Source organism: Telmatherina bonti, assembly GCF_933228915.1.
Source record: "Telmatherina bonti genome assembly, chromosome: 14".
In the NCBI taxonomy this organism is placed as follows: domain Eukaryota; kingdom Metazoa; phylum Chordata; class Actinopteri; order Atheriniformes; family Telmatherinidae; genus Telmatherina; species Telmatherina bonti.
In genome coordinates, this window is record NC_136612.1 from 38,667,394 (window position 1) to 38,682,432 (window position 15,039).

The window sequence follows — 15,039 nt, forward strand, 5'->3', positions numbered from 1 at the left end:
GTAGTTCTGGGAACATGAAAAACACATGAGACAGCATCATTATGGGTTTTGGGGGGGGGGGGGGGGGGGATGGGCAGATACCATCATTATGGGTTTTGGGGAGGGGGGGCGACAGGGGTGAGATTACAGAAAAGCATGTGAGACTACAACTCTGCTTCCTAGTCTCAGTCCTGAACAGTCATGGGTTTAACTGACTAATAAAAGGATCCATGTTCCTAGAAACGAGAGCTGCTCCATCCACTGTGGGATGAATCCCGTCTCTCCTAATAAGACCAGGTTTTCCCCAGAAGCTTTTCCAGTTATCTATAAAGCCCACATTTTGTTCTGGGCACCACCTGGACAGCCAGCAGTTAAAGGATGACAGACGGCTAAACATGTCATCGCTGGTCAGGTCTGGCAGGGGTCCGGAGAAAACTACAGAGTCTGACATGGTTTTAGCAAAGTCACACACTGAGGCAACATTTACTTTGGTGATCTCTGATTGGTGTAACCGGGTGTCATTTACCCCAACATGAAGAATAATCTTGCTGTATTTACGTTTATCCTCAGCCAGCAGTTTTAAGTAAGATTCAATGTGGCCTGCTCTGGAACCTGGAATGCATCTGACTACGATCCCTGGTATATCTATCGCCACGTTTCTAACTATGGAGCGCAATCTTACGTTTCTCACGACTGAGTCTCCACTTATCAGAGTCATTGGAGAGGAGAGTGACGGAGGCTTTACCTGAGGTGGTGGTGGGGATGTAGTGGGTCGGGCAGCACGGCGGGTGGTGGTCTGTTTTGGAGCCGGGATAAAGGACGGCATGGACTTGCGAGCCTTGCTGCGGAACTCCGTCACGGGGGGGAGGGGGGGGGAAGCACCGTGGTACCGGTGAGCTGCTGGACTGAGAATTGTCGCTTAAGGGGGGATATCTGCAAGACTGAGAACGTTAAACCTGTTGTAACAGGGGATGTTGTTTGGTGGAGGTGTGCTGGAGCGATGCCTTCCTCTTTGCGTCATGGAACTGGGCTCCTGTTGGCTCGGTGTGGACTTGACCGGGATCTTTGGTTTAGCTCCGAGATGCAACCAGGTCTCTGGATCAGTGAACCGTGGAAGGGTCCCAGCGGCAGAATGGCCGTCAATATGAGCCTTGTCGCGTAACACTGCTCCGGCATCCACAGCTGGACGGCAGGGCGCAGAGACATCCAGTTCTGGATCGCGGATGATAATGGTGTCCATCAGGCTCTCAGCTTCTTGGATCCAATGCAGATTTCATATCCGTAACTCCAGTTCAGCTATTTTTTCGGCCAGCCGTAAGCAACCGACACAACCTGTGTGGGATGGAGGTGAGCGGAGCCATTTTGAGCGTAAACGTTAGATCCTGTAAGCAGCTGAGGAGCTTCTTCAGAGAATCCCCCTGTGGTTTCAGGGGGAAGTAGATCTGGACATCGTCAGCAAAGCAATGATAAGCAGTGTTGTACTTCTGAATAATAGAACCCAGGGGCAACATATAAAGGGAGAAAAGAAACGGACCTAAAATAGACCCCTGTGGGACCCCATAACTGAGAGGGGCTGCAGCTGAGGAAAACTCTCCAAGATTCACACTAAATGACCAATCTGATAAGTAAGACGGGAACCAGCGAAGGACTGGTCCTCTGATACCGACACAGTGCTCCAAGCATGACCGGAGGATCTGGTGATCAACTGTGTCGAAGGCTGCAGTCAGGTCTAAAGGAATCCAGACAGCAGGACTTCCACAGTCAGCTGCTAACAAGAGGTCATTAAAAACTCTTAAAGTGCAGTTTCAGTCCTGTGGAGAGGTTTAAAAACAGACTGAAATCTTTCTAAAGCCTTATTGGACTCTAAATAAGCCTGTAACTGTATGGATACTATCTTTTCTAACCCCCCACCCCATTGTATTCTGCTAAGATGTACAGTCCACCAGTTCACCACACAGGTGAGACCTCTGCTTGCAAAAGAGCAATAAGTGTGTGGAAGTGTGTAGTCTGTATGTACTATACCTTCATTTCTTCAGTATGTTAATGAAAGTGTGAAGAGCTTTTTTTTTTAAAAATTAATTTAAATGAACATTTTGCACATCCACCCTTTCAAACCACTCGACAGCGCTAAGTACACAGGCACAATGTTCCTGAATATGCTGCTTAGCTTAAAAGCTTGTTTATACTTGCACAGTGTGTGCGTCAGGAAGGTGATGCCGTAACATCTGTAGGCTCTACGTAGATCTGTATAGACTCGAAATGCACCTATCTAGATCTAACGTGCATTTTGGCTACATCAATGCAGCTAAGCAGGAGTGCTCACTTGTAATTACTGACAGTCTGGTTGCTTGTTTTTGGATGTTTGGGTCTTAATAATGAACTCATACAGGCATATCTGAGACGTACAGTATATACCATGTGTATGAATGAATTAGCGACTGTTGTTGCATCAGTGCAGACACTGTGCAGCCTGAAGAGGCCTGTTTGGTTTACAGCTGTACAATACACACTAGTGGAATTGTCTTCTAGCAAAAGGAGGACAGATGTTGCAGGATCACAGCACAAACTGCATTTATCATTTCTATTAAAAGGAGCCTAAACGTTGGGACGAATGAGTCAGCACTCTGACGGATCCAGTCTTTACAAACTTATCTATGGGACACTTCTCTAGTTCTACCCCTCCTACACAGGATGGGACACTTCTCTAGTTCTACCCCTCCTACACAGGATGGGACACTTCTCTAGTTCTACCCCTCCTACACAGGATGGGACACTTCTCTAGTTCTACCCCTCCTACACAGGATGGGACACTTCTCTAGTTCTACCCCTCCTACACAGGATGGGACACTTCTCTAGTTCTACCCCTCCTACACAGGATGGGACACTTCTCTAGTTCTACCCCTCCTACACAGGATGGGACACTTCTCTAGTTCTACCCCTCCTACACAGGATGGGACACTTCTCTAGTTCTACCCCTCCTACACAGGATGGGACACTTCTCTAGTTCTACCCCTCCTACACAGGATGGGACACTTCTCTAGTTCTACCCCTCCTACACAGGATGGGACACTTCTCTAGTTCTACCCCTCCTACACAGGATGGGACACTTCTCTAGTTCTACCCCTCCTACACAGGATGGGACACTTCTCTAGTTCTACCCCTCCTACACAGGATGGGACACTTCTCTAGTTCTAACCCTCCTACACAGGATGGGACACTTCTCTAGTTCTAACCCTCCTACACAGGATGGGACACTTCTCTAGTTCTACCCCTCCTACACAGGATGGGACACTTCTCTAGTTCTACCCCTCCTACACAGGATGGGACACTTCTCTAGTTCTACCCCTCCTACACAGGATGGGACACTTCTCTAGTTCTACCCCTCCTACACAGGATGGGACACTTCTCTAGTTCTACCCCTCCTACACAGGATGGGACACTTCTCTAGTTCTAACCCTCCTACACAGGATGGGACACTTCTCTAGTTCTACTCCTCTTACACAGGATGGGACACTTCTCTAGTTCTACCCCTCCTACACAGGATGGGACACTTCTCTAGTTCTACCCCTCCTACACAGGATGGGACACTTCTCTAGTTCTACCCCTCCTACACAGGATGGGACACTTCTCTAGTTCTAACCCTCCTACACAGGATGGGACACTTCTCTAGTTCTACCCCTCCTACACAGGATGGGACACTTCTCTAGTTCTACCCCTCCTACACAGGATGGGACACTTCTCTAGTTCTACCCCTCCTAAACAGGATGGGACACTTCTCTAGTTCTAACCCTCCTACACAGGATGGGACACTTCTCTAGTTCTACCCCTCCTACACAGGATGGGACACTTCTCTAGTTCTACCCCTCCTACACAGGATGGGACACTTCTCTAGTTCTACCCCTCCTACACAGGATGGGACACTTCTCTAGTTCTACCCCTCCTACACAGGATGGGACACTTCTCTAGTTCTACCCCTCCTACACAGGATGGGACACTTCTCTAGTTCTACCCCTCCTACACAGGATGGGACACTTCTCTAGTTCTAACCCTCCTACACAGGATGGGACACTTCTCTAGTTCTAACCCTCCTACACAGGATGGGACACTTCTCTAGTTCTAACCCTCCTACACAGGATGGGACACTTCTCTAGTTCTAACCCTCCTACACAGGATGGGACACTTCTCTAGTTCTACCCCTCCTACACAGGATGGGACACTTCTCTAGTTCTACCCCTCCTACACAGAATGGGACACTTCTCTAGTTCTACCCCTCCTACACAGGATGGGACACTTCTCTAGTTCTACCCCTCCTACACAGGATGGGACACTTCTCTAGTTCTAACCCTCCTACACAGGATGGGACACTTCTCTAGTTCTACCCCTCCTACACAGGATGGGACACTTCTCTAGTTCTACCCCTCCTACACAGGATGGGACACTTCTCTAGTTCTACCCCTCCTAAACAGGATGGGACACTTCTCTAGTTCTAACCCTCCTACACAGGATGGGACACTTCTCTAGTTCTACCCCTCCTACACAGGATGGGACACTTCTCTAGTTCTAACCCTCCTACACAGGATGGGACACTTCTCTAGTTCTAACCCTCCTACACAGGATGGGACACTTCTCTAGTTCTAACCCTCCTACACAGGATGGGACACTTCTCTAGTTCTACCCCTCCTACACAGGATGGGACACTTCTCTAGTTCTACCCCTCCTACACAGGATGGGACACTTCTCTAGTTCTAACCCTCCTACACAGGATGGGACACTTCTCTAGTTCTACCCCTCCTACACAGAATGGGACACTTCTCTAGTTCTACCCCTCCTACACAGGATGGGACACTTCTCTATTTCTAACCCTCCTACACAGGATGGGACACTTCTCTAGTTCTACCCCTCCTACACAGGATGGGACACTTCTCTAGTTCTAACCCTCCTACACAGGATGGGACACTTCTCTAGTTCTACCCCTCCTACACAGAATGGGACACTTCTCTAGTTCTACCCCTCCTACACAGGATGGGACACTTCTCTAGTTCTAACCCTCCTACACAGGATGGGACACTTCTCTAGTTCTACCCCTCCTACACAGGATGGGACACTTCTCTAGTTCTACCCCTCCTACACAGGATGGGACACTTCTCTAGTTCTAACCCTCCTACACAGGATGGGACACTTCTCTAGTTCTAACCCTCCTACACAGGATGGGACACTTCTCTAGTTCTACCCCTCCTACACAGGATGGGACACTTCTCTAGTTCTAACCCTCCTACACAGGATGGGACACTTCTCTAGTTCTACCCCTCCTACACAGAATGGGACACTTCTCTAGTTCTACCCCTCCTACACAGGATGGGACACTTCTCTAGTTCTACCCCTCCTACACAGGATGGGACACTTCTCTAGTTCTACCCCTCCTACACAGGATGGGACACTTCTCTAGTTCTACCCCTCCTACACAGGATGGGACACTTCTCTAGTTCTACCCCTCCTACACAGGATGCTCCTGTAGAACAGCATGTAGCCAACAGACACTTTCAGGTATGGATCTTTGTCAGGTGCATTGTAAAGATTTATTACCCAATGTCCTGATTTTGATATTATTTTTGATCATTTTTTTTTATTTGCACATCTTAGAGTTTGTAAAAGAAGAAAATCAACTAAATTGCCCCCACCTCTTAGCAGTTCATTTACTTTATGAAATTGTACACTTGGTCTGGAACTGCAACCCCAACCAGTCTCAGAATCCTCTCCAGCTTCTGGGACAACATATGCATGGTTTGTTTTTCACATTCTGGTTTTTACACTCCATCGTGGTTTTCACTATTATACCCTTTTTCCCTGCCCGTACACTAGATCCTTCAGCTGGAACCCATGACATGGCTCTTGCGTCCTCGTGCTCACCTTGCCTGTTTCCCCCAACTTCTACATCTCCTCCAGCCTTACCCACCCCTCAACTTGAGCATAAAGGTAAGATGTCATAAATAACACCTAAAAACAACTCTGTGGAATCCATTTGATTGTTTTAGCATAATCTAAAAACATCTGTACACCTAATAGTTTCTGAACTAATAAAACAAAATATTTGTGTTGTGCACAAGATGCAAAAGGCTTTTTCAGAATCATACATGATGCATATTGTTGGTATGAACTTCATAACATGCATGTGCATGTGACATTAAAATAATTATCTGCCTCTGTTTTATTTGTTTAGGTGGCATCAAACAAGGTCGCAAAGTGAACCCAAAAGGTTTATCATGTTAATGAATGATGTGATGATTAAATTCTTCATGGCCTACACGTGGGAACAGTGGTTAGCACTGACGTTTCACAGCAAGAGGTCGCTGGTTCGATCCTTGGCTTGGGAGAGGTTCGAACAGCGGCCTTTCTGTGTGGCGTTTGCATGTTCTCCCCATGTGTGCACAGGCTTTCTCTGGGTATTCCGGATTCCTCCCATCATCCAAACATGCATGTTAGGTTCATTGTCTAAACTAGCCCAGGGGTGAGTCTGTCTGGTTTGTTGTCTCTCTGTGTTTGCCATGTGATGGACTGTTGACTGCCTCCCACCCAGTGGTTGCTGGGAGAGACTTTAGCTTTCCACTACCCTGAATTGGACTAAGCTGTTAAGAGGATGGATGGGTGATGGATGGATTTGAATTGTGGCCTTCCTGTGTATGCATGGGTTCTCACCAAGTACTCTGGCTTCCTCCCACTCATCTTGGGTTAATTGATCACTTGTCACATGTAAGTTGCTTTGGATAAAAGCATCTGTCAAATGACTGCGTAGCAGAATAGAACATAACAAACAGCCAAATTAAAACATAACTTTCATAAAACACATGCACAAAGATCAATGTAGGGCTGTACTGCAAGCAAGCATGCTTTTCTTTCTGGATCACTTCACCATTGTTTGTATTTCAGGGTAAGGGAGCTCAAAGTTAAGTGGTTGCCATGTCCAAAACGGTATGTATGTCATTCATTATAAGTGCAACATCACAAATCCAATATTATTATTATGATCTTGATTGCTGACTGGCTCATCCACCCAAGCTCTATCTAAGTAAAAGTAAAGCAAGTGTCCTCTTTTGTTTCAGCTCCATGAGATGGAACGACTGGTGGATTTTCCTGGAATAGACCTGTCTACTGTTTGTACATGTCTGGGTTGTTCTTAGGTTCTTTTTATCCCTTTACGTTTTACTTTGTTCTTTTAATTGTTTTTAAAAGTTTGTTGTCACATTTTAAAAAATAATACAGACACTTTTTTGAAATTGTTGTAATAGTACTGTTTATTTTAAAGTATGTGCTAAATAAAGACAAAAGTTGCAATTCCGCATTACTATTCTATCCAACATTGCTTTGTTGAAATGCATCAAACCAAGTATTCTTTTATGATGTGAATCCACATTTAGACAAGCCATCTTTATCAGGTCATAATCAGAATGGCAGTAGCTCTGGTGTCTTCCAACAGGTATGGGGCATTGATCCAGGCTTTCCCTGACTGTTCGCCCAAGTGTCCCATGTCAAACACGGCACCCTGGATTACCCAGATGTGCCGATTTGGGTTCAGCTGAGTGACTGAACCATACAGGGTAAAGTGCTTTGAGCTGTCAACATGATTGGAAATTTAACATCATCAGCTGGGATGCCAATTAGCTACAGCTGAATTTACTATTCTCTGGTAGTTCACTGATAAATACCACAAATTTACTGCAATACTGCCTCACTGGCTGTTAGGCACAAAAAACAAGGGTCGAGCATGGACCTAAAAGTCTGTCACATAGAACATGCTGAATGAGAAATTTGTATGTTTTCAGCTTGGATTCTGCTAATGAATTGCAGTATTGATTGTATACTATAAAAGATAATGCCAGTTTTGCATCTCAGTCAGCAACTCTTCTTGGAAACTGTAACTCCGCCTCCTTCACACTGATTGGATGACTGTAAGCTCAGCCATGATGGATGCTTGCATGGGATTCGTGGAGCTTTTTGTGGGTGGGGCAAAGCCTGTGCAATGAAGCTCAGGGAGGATGAGGAAGATTAGCCAGGATTACAGAGTGGTTTCTAACGGAGAAGAGGGGGGAACACACACACACACACTCACAGCATTGCACACACGCTCTACCCGGACCCAGCTGGACCCAACTGGGCCTATCTGGACCTGACTGGGCCCAACTGAGCTTAGCTTATGTAGTGTACTGGGAGTAACTGGTCTGTGTAGACTACAACTAGTCTAAGCTGGGAGCAGGAAGAGGAGGAGGGTTAAAGTCTCAACAGGTCTGAGCTGGTTTGGGACAGGAACCGATCAGGATGGACAGTTTCCAGGCATACGGGGCAGGGAAGGCAGGCGGAACCTTTGACCCGCTGACCTTCTTCAGGCAGCCTCAGACCGTGGTCAGGATCCTCTGCTGGGTGAGTGCCATGATGTCACGATGATGTTATTGTGTAGGCATTGCTGAGGTCACTCTGGTGTGATGGAACAGAGCTACGTTGTTGTGGTTCTGACGCTCAAAGTAATAGTAGTTATGATGGTTTTGGGGGTTCTTATCCAAGCAGAAGAAACCAGTGAGAATGAAACAGTAGAGGAGGTCCTTATTGGATATTCTGGTCCAAGTTGTGATCAGCAGCACTGCACCAGATTTCTAGTGGAGGCAGATGAAGCTGCACCTGTTTGGTACCAGTCCGGACTAGATCTGATTTTGCACAGTTTGTTTCAGTTGCTGTTAGCTGACATGTACTGGCTAAACTTGTGGTTCTATTGGTTTCTGGGTCTCTGTTGTGTTGTGTAGACTTGGTGTGTCTCAGTTTGAGTCCAGCTTGTGTTGTGTGTCACACATCACAAGACCAGCCGTACCAGTCCTAAGGTTCAGCACATGAATGCAACAGAAGATTTCTATTCCAAGCTAACTGGATGCCCCAGGACTCCAACTGGTGAAGAACAGGTGAAATAAATCAGAGAATCAAACCAGGTGAACAAATAAACAGGAACTTAGACATGACACCCGATGCCCAAAAAAAGAAGAGTCCAGAGACTAGTGAGAGGAAAGGCCTGGATCAGGAGGATGGCCGGGAGGCTGGGACGACATCAGCAGCTAGCAGTAAGACTGGGGGTTCCCATTTCAGCAGCTAGCACTAAGAGCGGGGATTCCCATATCAGCAGCTAGCACTAAGACCGGGGGTTCCTTATATCAGCAGCTAGCACTAAGACCGGGGGTTCTTATATCAGCAGCTAGCACTAAGACCGGGGGCTCTTATATCAGCAGCTAGCACTAAGACCGGGGGCTCTTATATCAGCAGCTAGCACTAAGACCGGGGTCTCTTATATCAGCAGCTAGCACTAAGACCGGGGGTTCTTATATCAGCAGCTAGCACTAAGACCGGGGGTTCCTTATATCAGCAGCTAGCACTAAGACCGGGGTCTCTTATATCAGCAGCTAGCACTAAGACCGGGGGCTCTTATATCAGCAGCTAGCACTAAGACCGGGGTCTCTTATATCAGCAGCTAGCACTAAGACCGGGGGCTCTTATATCAGCAGCTAGCACTAAGACCGGGGGTTCCTTATATCAGCAGCTAGCACTAAGACCGGGGTCTCTTATATCAGCAGCTAGCACTAAGACCGGGGGCTCTTATATCAGCAGCTAGCACTAAGACCGGGGGCTCTTATATCAGCAGCTAGCACTAAGACCGGGGGTTCCTTATATCAGCAGCTAGCACTAAGACCGGGGTCTCTTATATCAGCAGCTAGCACTAAGACCGGGGGTTCTTATATCAGCAGCTAGCACTAAGACCGGGGGTTCCTTATATCAGCAGCTAGCACTAAGACCGGGGGTTCTTATATCAGCAGCTAGCACTAAGACCGGGGGCTCTTATATCAGCAGCTAGCACTAAGACCGGGGGTTCCTTATATCAGCAGCTAGCACTAAGACCGGGGTCTCTTATATCAGCAGCTAGCACTAAGACCGGGGGTTCTTATATCAGCAGCTAGCACTAAGACCGGGGGTTCCTTATATCAGCAGCTAGCACTAAGACCGGGGTCTCTTATATCAGCAGCTAGCACTAAGACCGGGGGTTCTTATATCAGCAGCTAGCACTAAGACCGGGGGTTCCTTATATCAGCAGCTAGCACTAAGACCGGGGGCTCTTATATCAGCAGCTAGCACTAAGACCGACGGTTCCCACATCATTTACTGACCCTCTGTCAGTGTCATTGGTCATAGCAGGCCAGAAAAACTGTCTCTTTGTGGCGTGTACGTGCTTCTGTTGCACATCAATGAAATTTAATAAAAGCAGTATTTTGTTTTTGTTTTTTTTTAAATATACATGTAAGCATCACTAAAACAATGAAGTTTAATTACACAGAACGCAATATGAGTTCCAGTTGGAAAAAAAGGCATTCCAGTTTGTAGATAGATCAGTAAGTTCTCTAGGGGGCATTGGTGACTTGGCAAACGACAACAATTCTTTGGTCACACCGACAACAAAACTTTAAAATGCATGTAAACAGAAAAATCTCCATGGCAACATGAAACACAGACATTGCACTGAGGACAATACAGACTGCCATGTAACCGTCACATGTATCTATCAATAAAATCATCTGCATGGAGGCTTTTTAGCAGTGAAAGGACATCACACCTCCAAACCTGAGAGAAAGAAAGACACTGTGGGTGTGTGGTTGTTGGCGTGACCCTGGAGCCTCCTCTCAGCTGCATCCACAGCAAACCAACACAGTCATCAGTTTCGGAGAGCCTCTCCAACTTCCTGGTGAAAAATAGCTGCATAAAACCTTTATTTCCTCCCAAAGCCAGAAGCTGTGGAGCCACACAGAACCAGGCAGTCGGACCTCCGCTGACCCAAAACACGCCTGGAAGACCCCCCCATCTACATAAGGCAGAAATGCATTCAGGATCATAAGCACAGGAGTAAATAAGATGGCAGGGAAAATGCAGGACTGGAAATGAGGATGTAAATGTGGCGGAATTAAAATAAGTCACTAAATAAATGAATACAAATGTCAGACAAAATAGATGAAAATGATTTAGGGACAGGAAATAAAATTGGCATAAAAATGAAGAAAATACATTTTCCCGTCTGTCTCCAGCTCTTCTCCATCATCATCCTGGGCTGCATCACTAACGAAGGTTACGTAAACCGACCAGAGGAGGTGGAGGAGTACTGCATCTTCAACCGCAACCAGAGCGCCTGCAACTACGCTGTTGCCATGGGAACCCTCTGTTGTCTCTGCAGCGCGGGCTTTCTGGCGCTGGACGTTTACTTTCCTCAGATCAGCGGCGTGAAGGAAAGGGAGAAGGCCGTCATGGCTGACATTGGGGTGTCAGGTGAAGTTCCACCTGTCCTGGTTTACAACTTACTTGTCAGTGGATTAATAACCATGTTTTTACCGTATTCCTTGCAGCTCTTTGGTCTCTGATCTGGTTCGTGGGCTTCTGTTTCCTGGCCAATCAGTGGCAGGTTTCTAAATCTGAGGAGAACCCTCTGAATGAAGGAGCCACCGCTGCCAGAGCCTCCATCTTCTTCTCCTTCTTTTCTGTCTTCACCTGGGTACGTACCTGCACACGGCCTGTCTGCTGCCACCTGCTGGTCAATCTGTGCTAATCGGTATTTTCGAAGAAACTGGGCAGTTAAACTGTGAAAAAAATAAAAACAGAATTTCATCAGAAAAATACAAAAAAAGACGTTGCACAAGTTCTCACGTTGTATTCCACAACCTTCATACATGCAACGTTAAACACGTACATGTATGAAGGTTTCGTTGCATGAAACGTTAAACACGTTACATGTATGAAGGTTTCGTTGCATGTAACGTTAAACACGTTACATGTATGAAGGTTTCGTTGCATGCAAAGTTAAACACGTTACATGTATGAAAGTTTCGTTGCATGTAACGTTAAACACGTTACATGTATGAAAGTTTCGTTGCATGTAACGTTAAACACGTACATGTATGAAAGTTTCGTTGCATGTAACGTTAAACATGTTACATGTATGAAAGTTTCGTTGCATGTAACGTTAAACACGTTACATGTATGAAGGTTTCGTTGCATGTAACGTTAAACACGTTACATGTATGAAGGTTTCGTTGCATGCAAAGTTAAACACGTTACATGTATGAAAGTTTCGTTGCATGTAACGTTAAACACGTTACATGTATGAAAGTTTCGTTGCATGTAACGTTAAACACGTACATGTATGAAAGTTTCGTTGCATGTAACGTTAAACACGTTACATGTATGAAGGTTTCGTTGCATGCAACGTTGAACACGTACATGTATGAATGTTTCGTTGCATATAACGTTAAACACGTTACATGTATGAAGGTTTCGTTACATGCAACGTTAAACACATTACATGTATGAAGGTTTCATTGCATGCAACGTTAAACACATTACATGTATGAAGGTTTCGTTGTGTGTGACGTTAAACACGTTACATGTATGAAGGTTTTGTTGCGTGTAACGTCAAACACATTACATGTATGAAAGTTTCGTTGCATGTAACGTTAAACACGTTACATGTATGGTTTTATTACATACAACGTTAAACACGTACATGTATGAAGGTTTCGTTGCATGCAACGTTGAACATGTTACATGTATGAAGGTTTTGTTACATGTAACGTTGAACACGTACATGTATGAAAGTTTCGTTGCATATAACGTTAAACACGTTACATGTATGAAGGTTTTGTTACATGCAACGTTAAACACGTACATGTATGAAGGTTTCATTGCATGCAACGTTAAACACATTACATGTATGAAGGTTTCGTTGTGTGTGACGTTAAACACATTACATGTATGAAAGTTTCGTTGCATGCAACGTTAAACACGTTACATGTATGAAAGTTTCGTTGCATGCAATGTTAAACACGTTACATGTATGAAGGTTTCGTTACATGTAACGTTAAACACGTTACATGTATAAAGGTTTCATTGCATGCAACGTTAAACACGTTACATGTATGAAGGTTTTGTTACATGCAACGTTAAACACGTACATGTATGAAGGTTTCGTTGCATGAAACGTTAAACACGTTACATGTATGAAGGTTTCGTTGCATGAAACGTTAAACACGTTACATGTATGAAGGTTTCATTGCATGAAACGTTAAACACGTTACATGTATGAAGGTTTCGTTGCATGTAACGTTAAACACGTTACATGTATGAAGGTTTCGTTGCATGCAAAGTTAAACACGTTACATGTATGAAAGTTTCGTTGCATGTAACGTTAAACACGTTACATGTATGAAAGTTTCGTTGCATGTAACGTTAAACACGTACATGTATGAAAGTTTCGTTGCATGTAACGTTAAACACGTTACATGTATGAAGGTTTCGTTGCATGCAACGTTGAACACGTACATGTATGAATGTTTCGTTGCATATAACGTTAAACACGTTACATGTATGAAGGTTTCGTTACATGCAACGTTAAACACATTACATGTATGAAGGTTTCATTGCATGCAACGTTAAACACATTACATGTATGAAGGTTTCGTTGTGTGTGACGTTAAACACGTTACATGTATGAAGGTTTTGTTGCGTGTAACGTCAAACACATTACATGTATGAAAGTTTCGTTGCATGTAACGTTAAACACGTTACATGTATGGTTTTATTACATACAACGTTAAACACGTACATGTATGAAGGTTTCGTTGCATGCAACGTTGAACATGTTACATGTATGAAGGTTTTGTTACATGTAACGTTGAACACGTACATGTATGAAAGTTTCGTTGCATATAACGTTAAACACGTTACATGTATGAAGGTTTTGTTACATGCAACGTTAAACACGTACATGTATGAAGGTTTCATTGCATGCAACGTTAAACACATTACATGTATGAAGGTTTCGTTGTGTGTGACGTTAAACACATTACATGTATGAAAGTTTCGTTGCATGCAACGTTAAACACGTTACATGTATGAAAGTTTCGTTGCATGCAATGTTAAACACGTTACATGTATGAAGGTTTCGTTACATGTAACGTTAAACACGTTACATGTATAAAGGTTTCATTGCATGCAACGTTAAACACGTTACATGTTTGAAGGTTTCGTTACATGCAACGTTAAACACGTACATGTATGAAGGTTTCATTGCATGCAACGTTAAACACATTACATGTATGAAGGTTTCGTTGTGTGTGACGTTAAACACATTACAAGTATGAAGGTTTCGTTTCGTGTCACGTCAAACACATTACATGTATGAAAGTTTCGTTGCATGCAACGTTAAACACGTTACATGTATGAAGGTTTCGTTGCATGTAACGTTAAACACGTTACATGTATAAAGGTTTCATTGCATGTAACGTTAAACATGTTACATGTATGAAAGTTTCGTTGCATATAACGTTAAACATGTTACATGTATGAAAGTTTCATTGCATGCAACATTGAACACGTACATCTATGAAAGTTTCGTTGCATATAAAGTTAAACACGTTACATGTATGAAGGTTTCGTTACATGCAACGTTAAACACGTACATGTATGAAGGTTTCATTGCATGCAACGTTAAACACATTACATGTATGAAGGTTTCGTTGTGTGTCACGTTAAACACGTTACATGTTTGAAGGTTTCGTTACATGCAACGTTAAACACGTACATGTATGAAGGTTTCATTGCATGCAACGTTAAACACATTACATGTATGAAGGTTTCGTTGTGTGTGACGTTAAACACATTACATGTATGAAAGTTTCATTGCATGCAACATTGAACACGTACATCTATGAAAGTTTCGTTGCATATAAAGTTAAACACGTTACATGTATGAAGGTTTCGTTACATGCAACGTTAAACACGTACATGTATGAAGGTTTCATTGCATGCAACGTTAAACACATTACATGTATGAAGGTTTCGTTGTGTGTCACGTTAAACACGTTACATATTTGAAGGTTTCGTTACATGCAACGTTAAACACGTACATGTATGAAGGTTTCATTGCATGCAACGTTAAACACCTTACATGTATGAAAGTTTCGTTGTGTGTGACGTTAAACACATTACAAGTAT

At 44.2% G+C, this 15,039-nt stretch overlaps 1 protein-coding gene across 1 annotated transcript; it reads left to right on the plus strand.

The window, feature by feature from the left end:
* Positions 1-8,289: 8,289 nt before the first annotated feature.
* LOC306765701 (synaptogyrin-1-like) lies at positions 8,290-11,596 on the plus strand (the record flags this gene model as incomplete). The annotated part of the gene is made up of 3 exons (XM_079253185.1): positions 8,290-8,391; positions 11,082-11,319; positions 11,397-11,596. 3 exons carry the CDS (start codon positions 8,290-8,292, stop codon positions 11,594-11,596), a joined length of 540 nt encoding a protein of 179 aa, XP_079109311.1.
* Between the last annotated feature and the right edge of the window lie 3,443 nt (positions 11,597-15,039).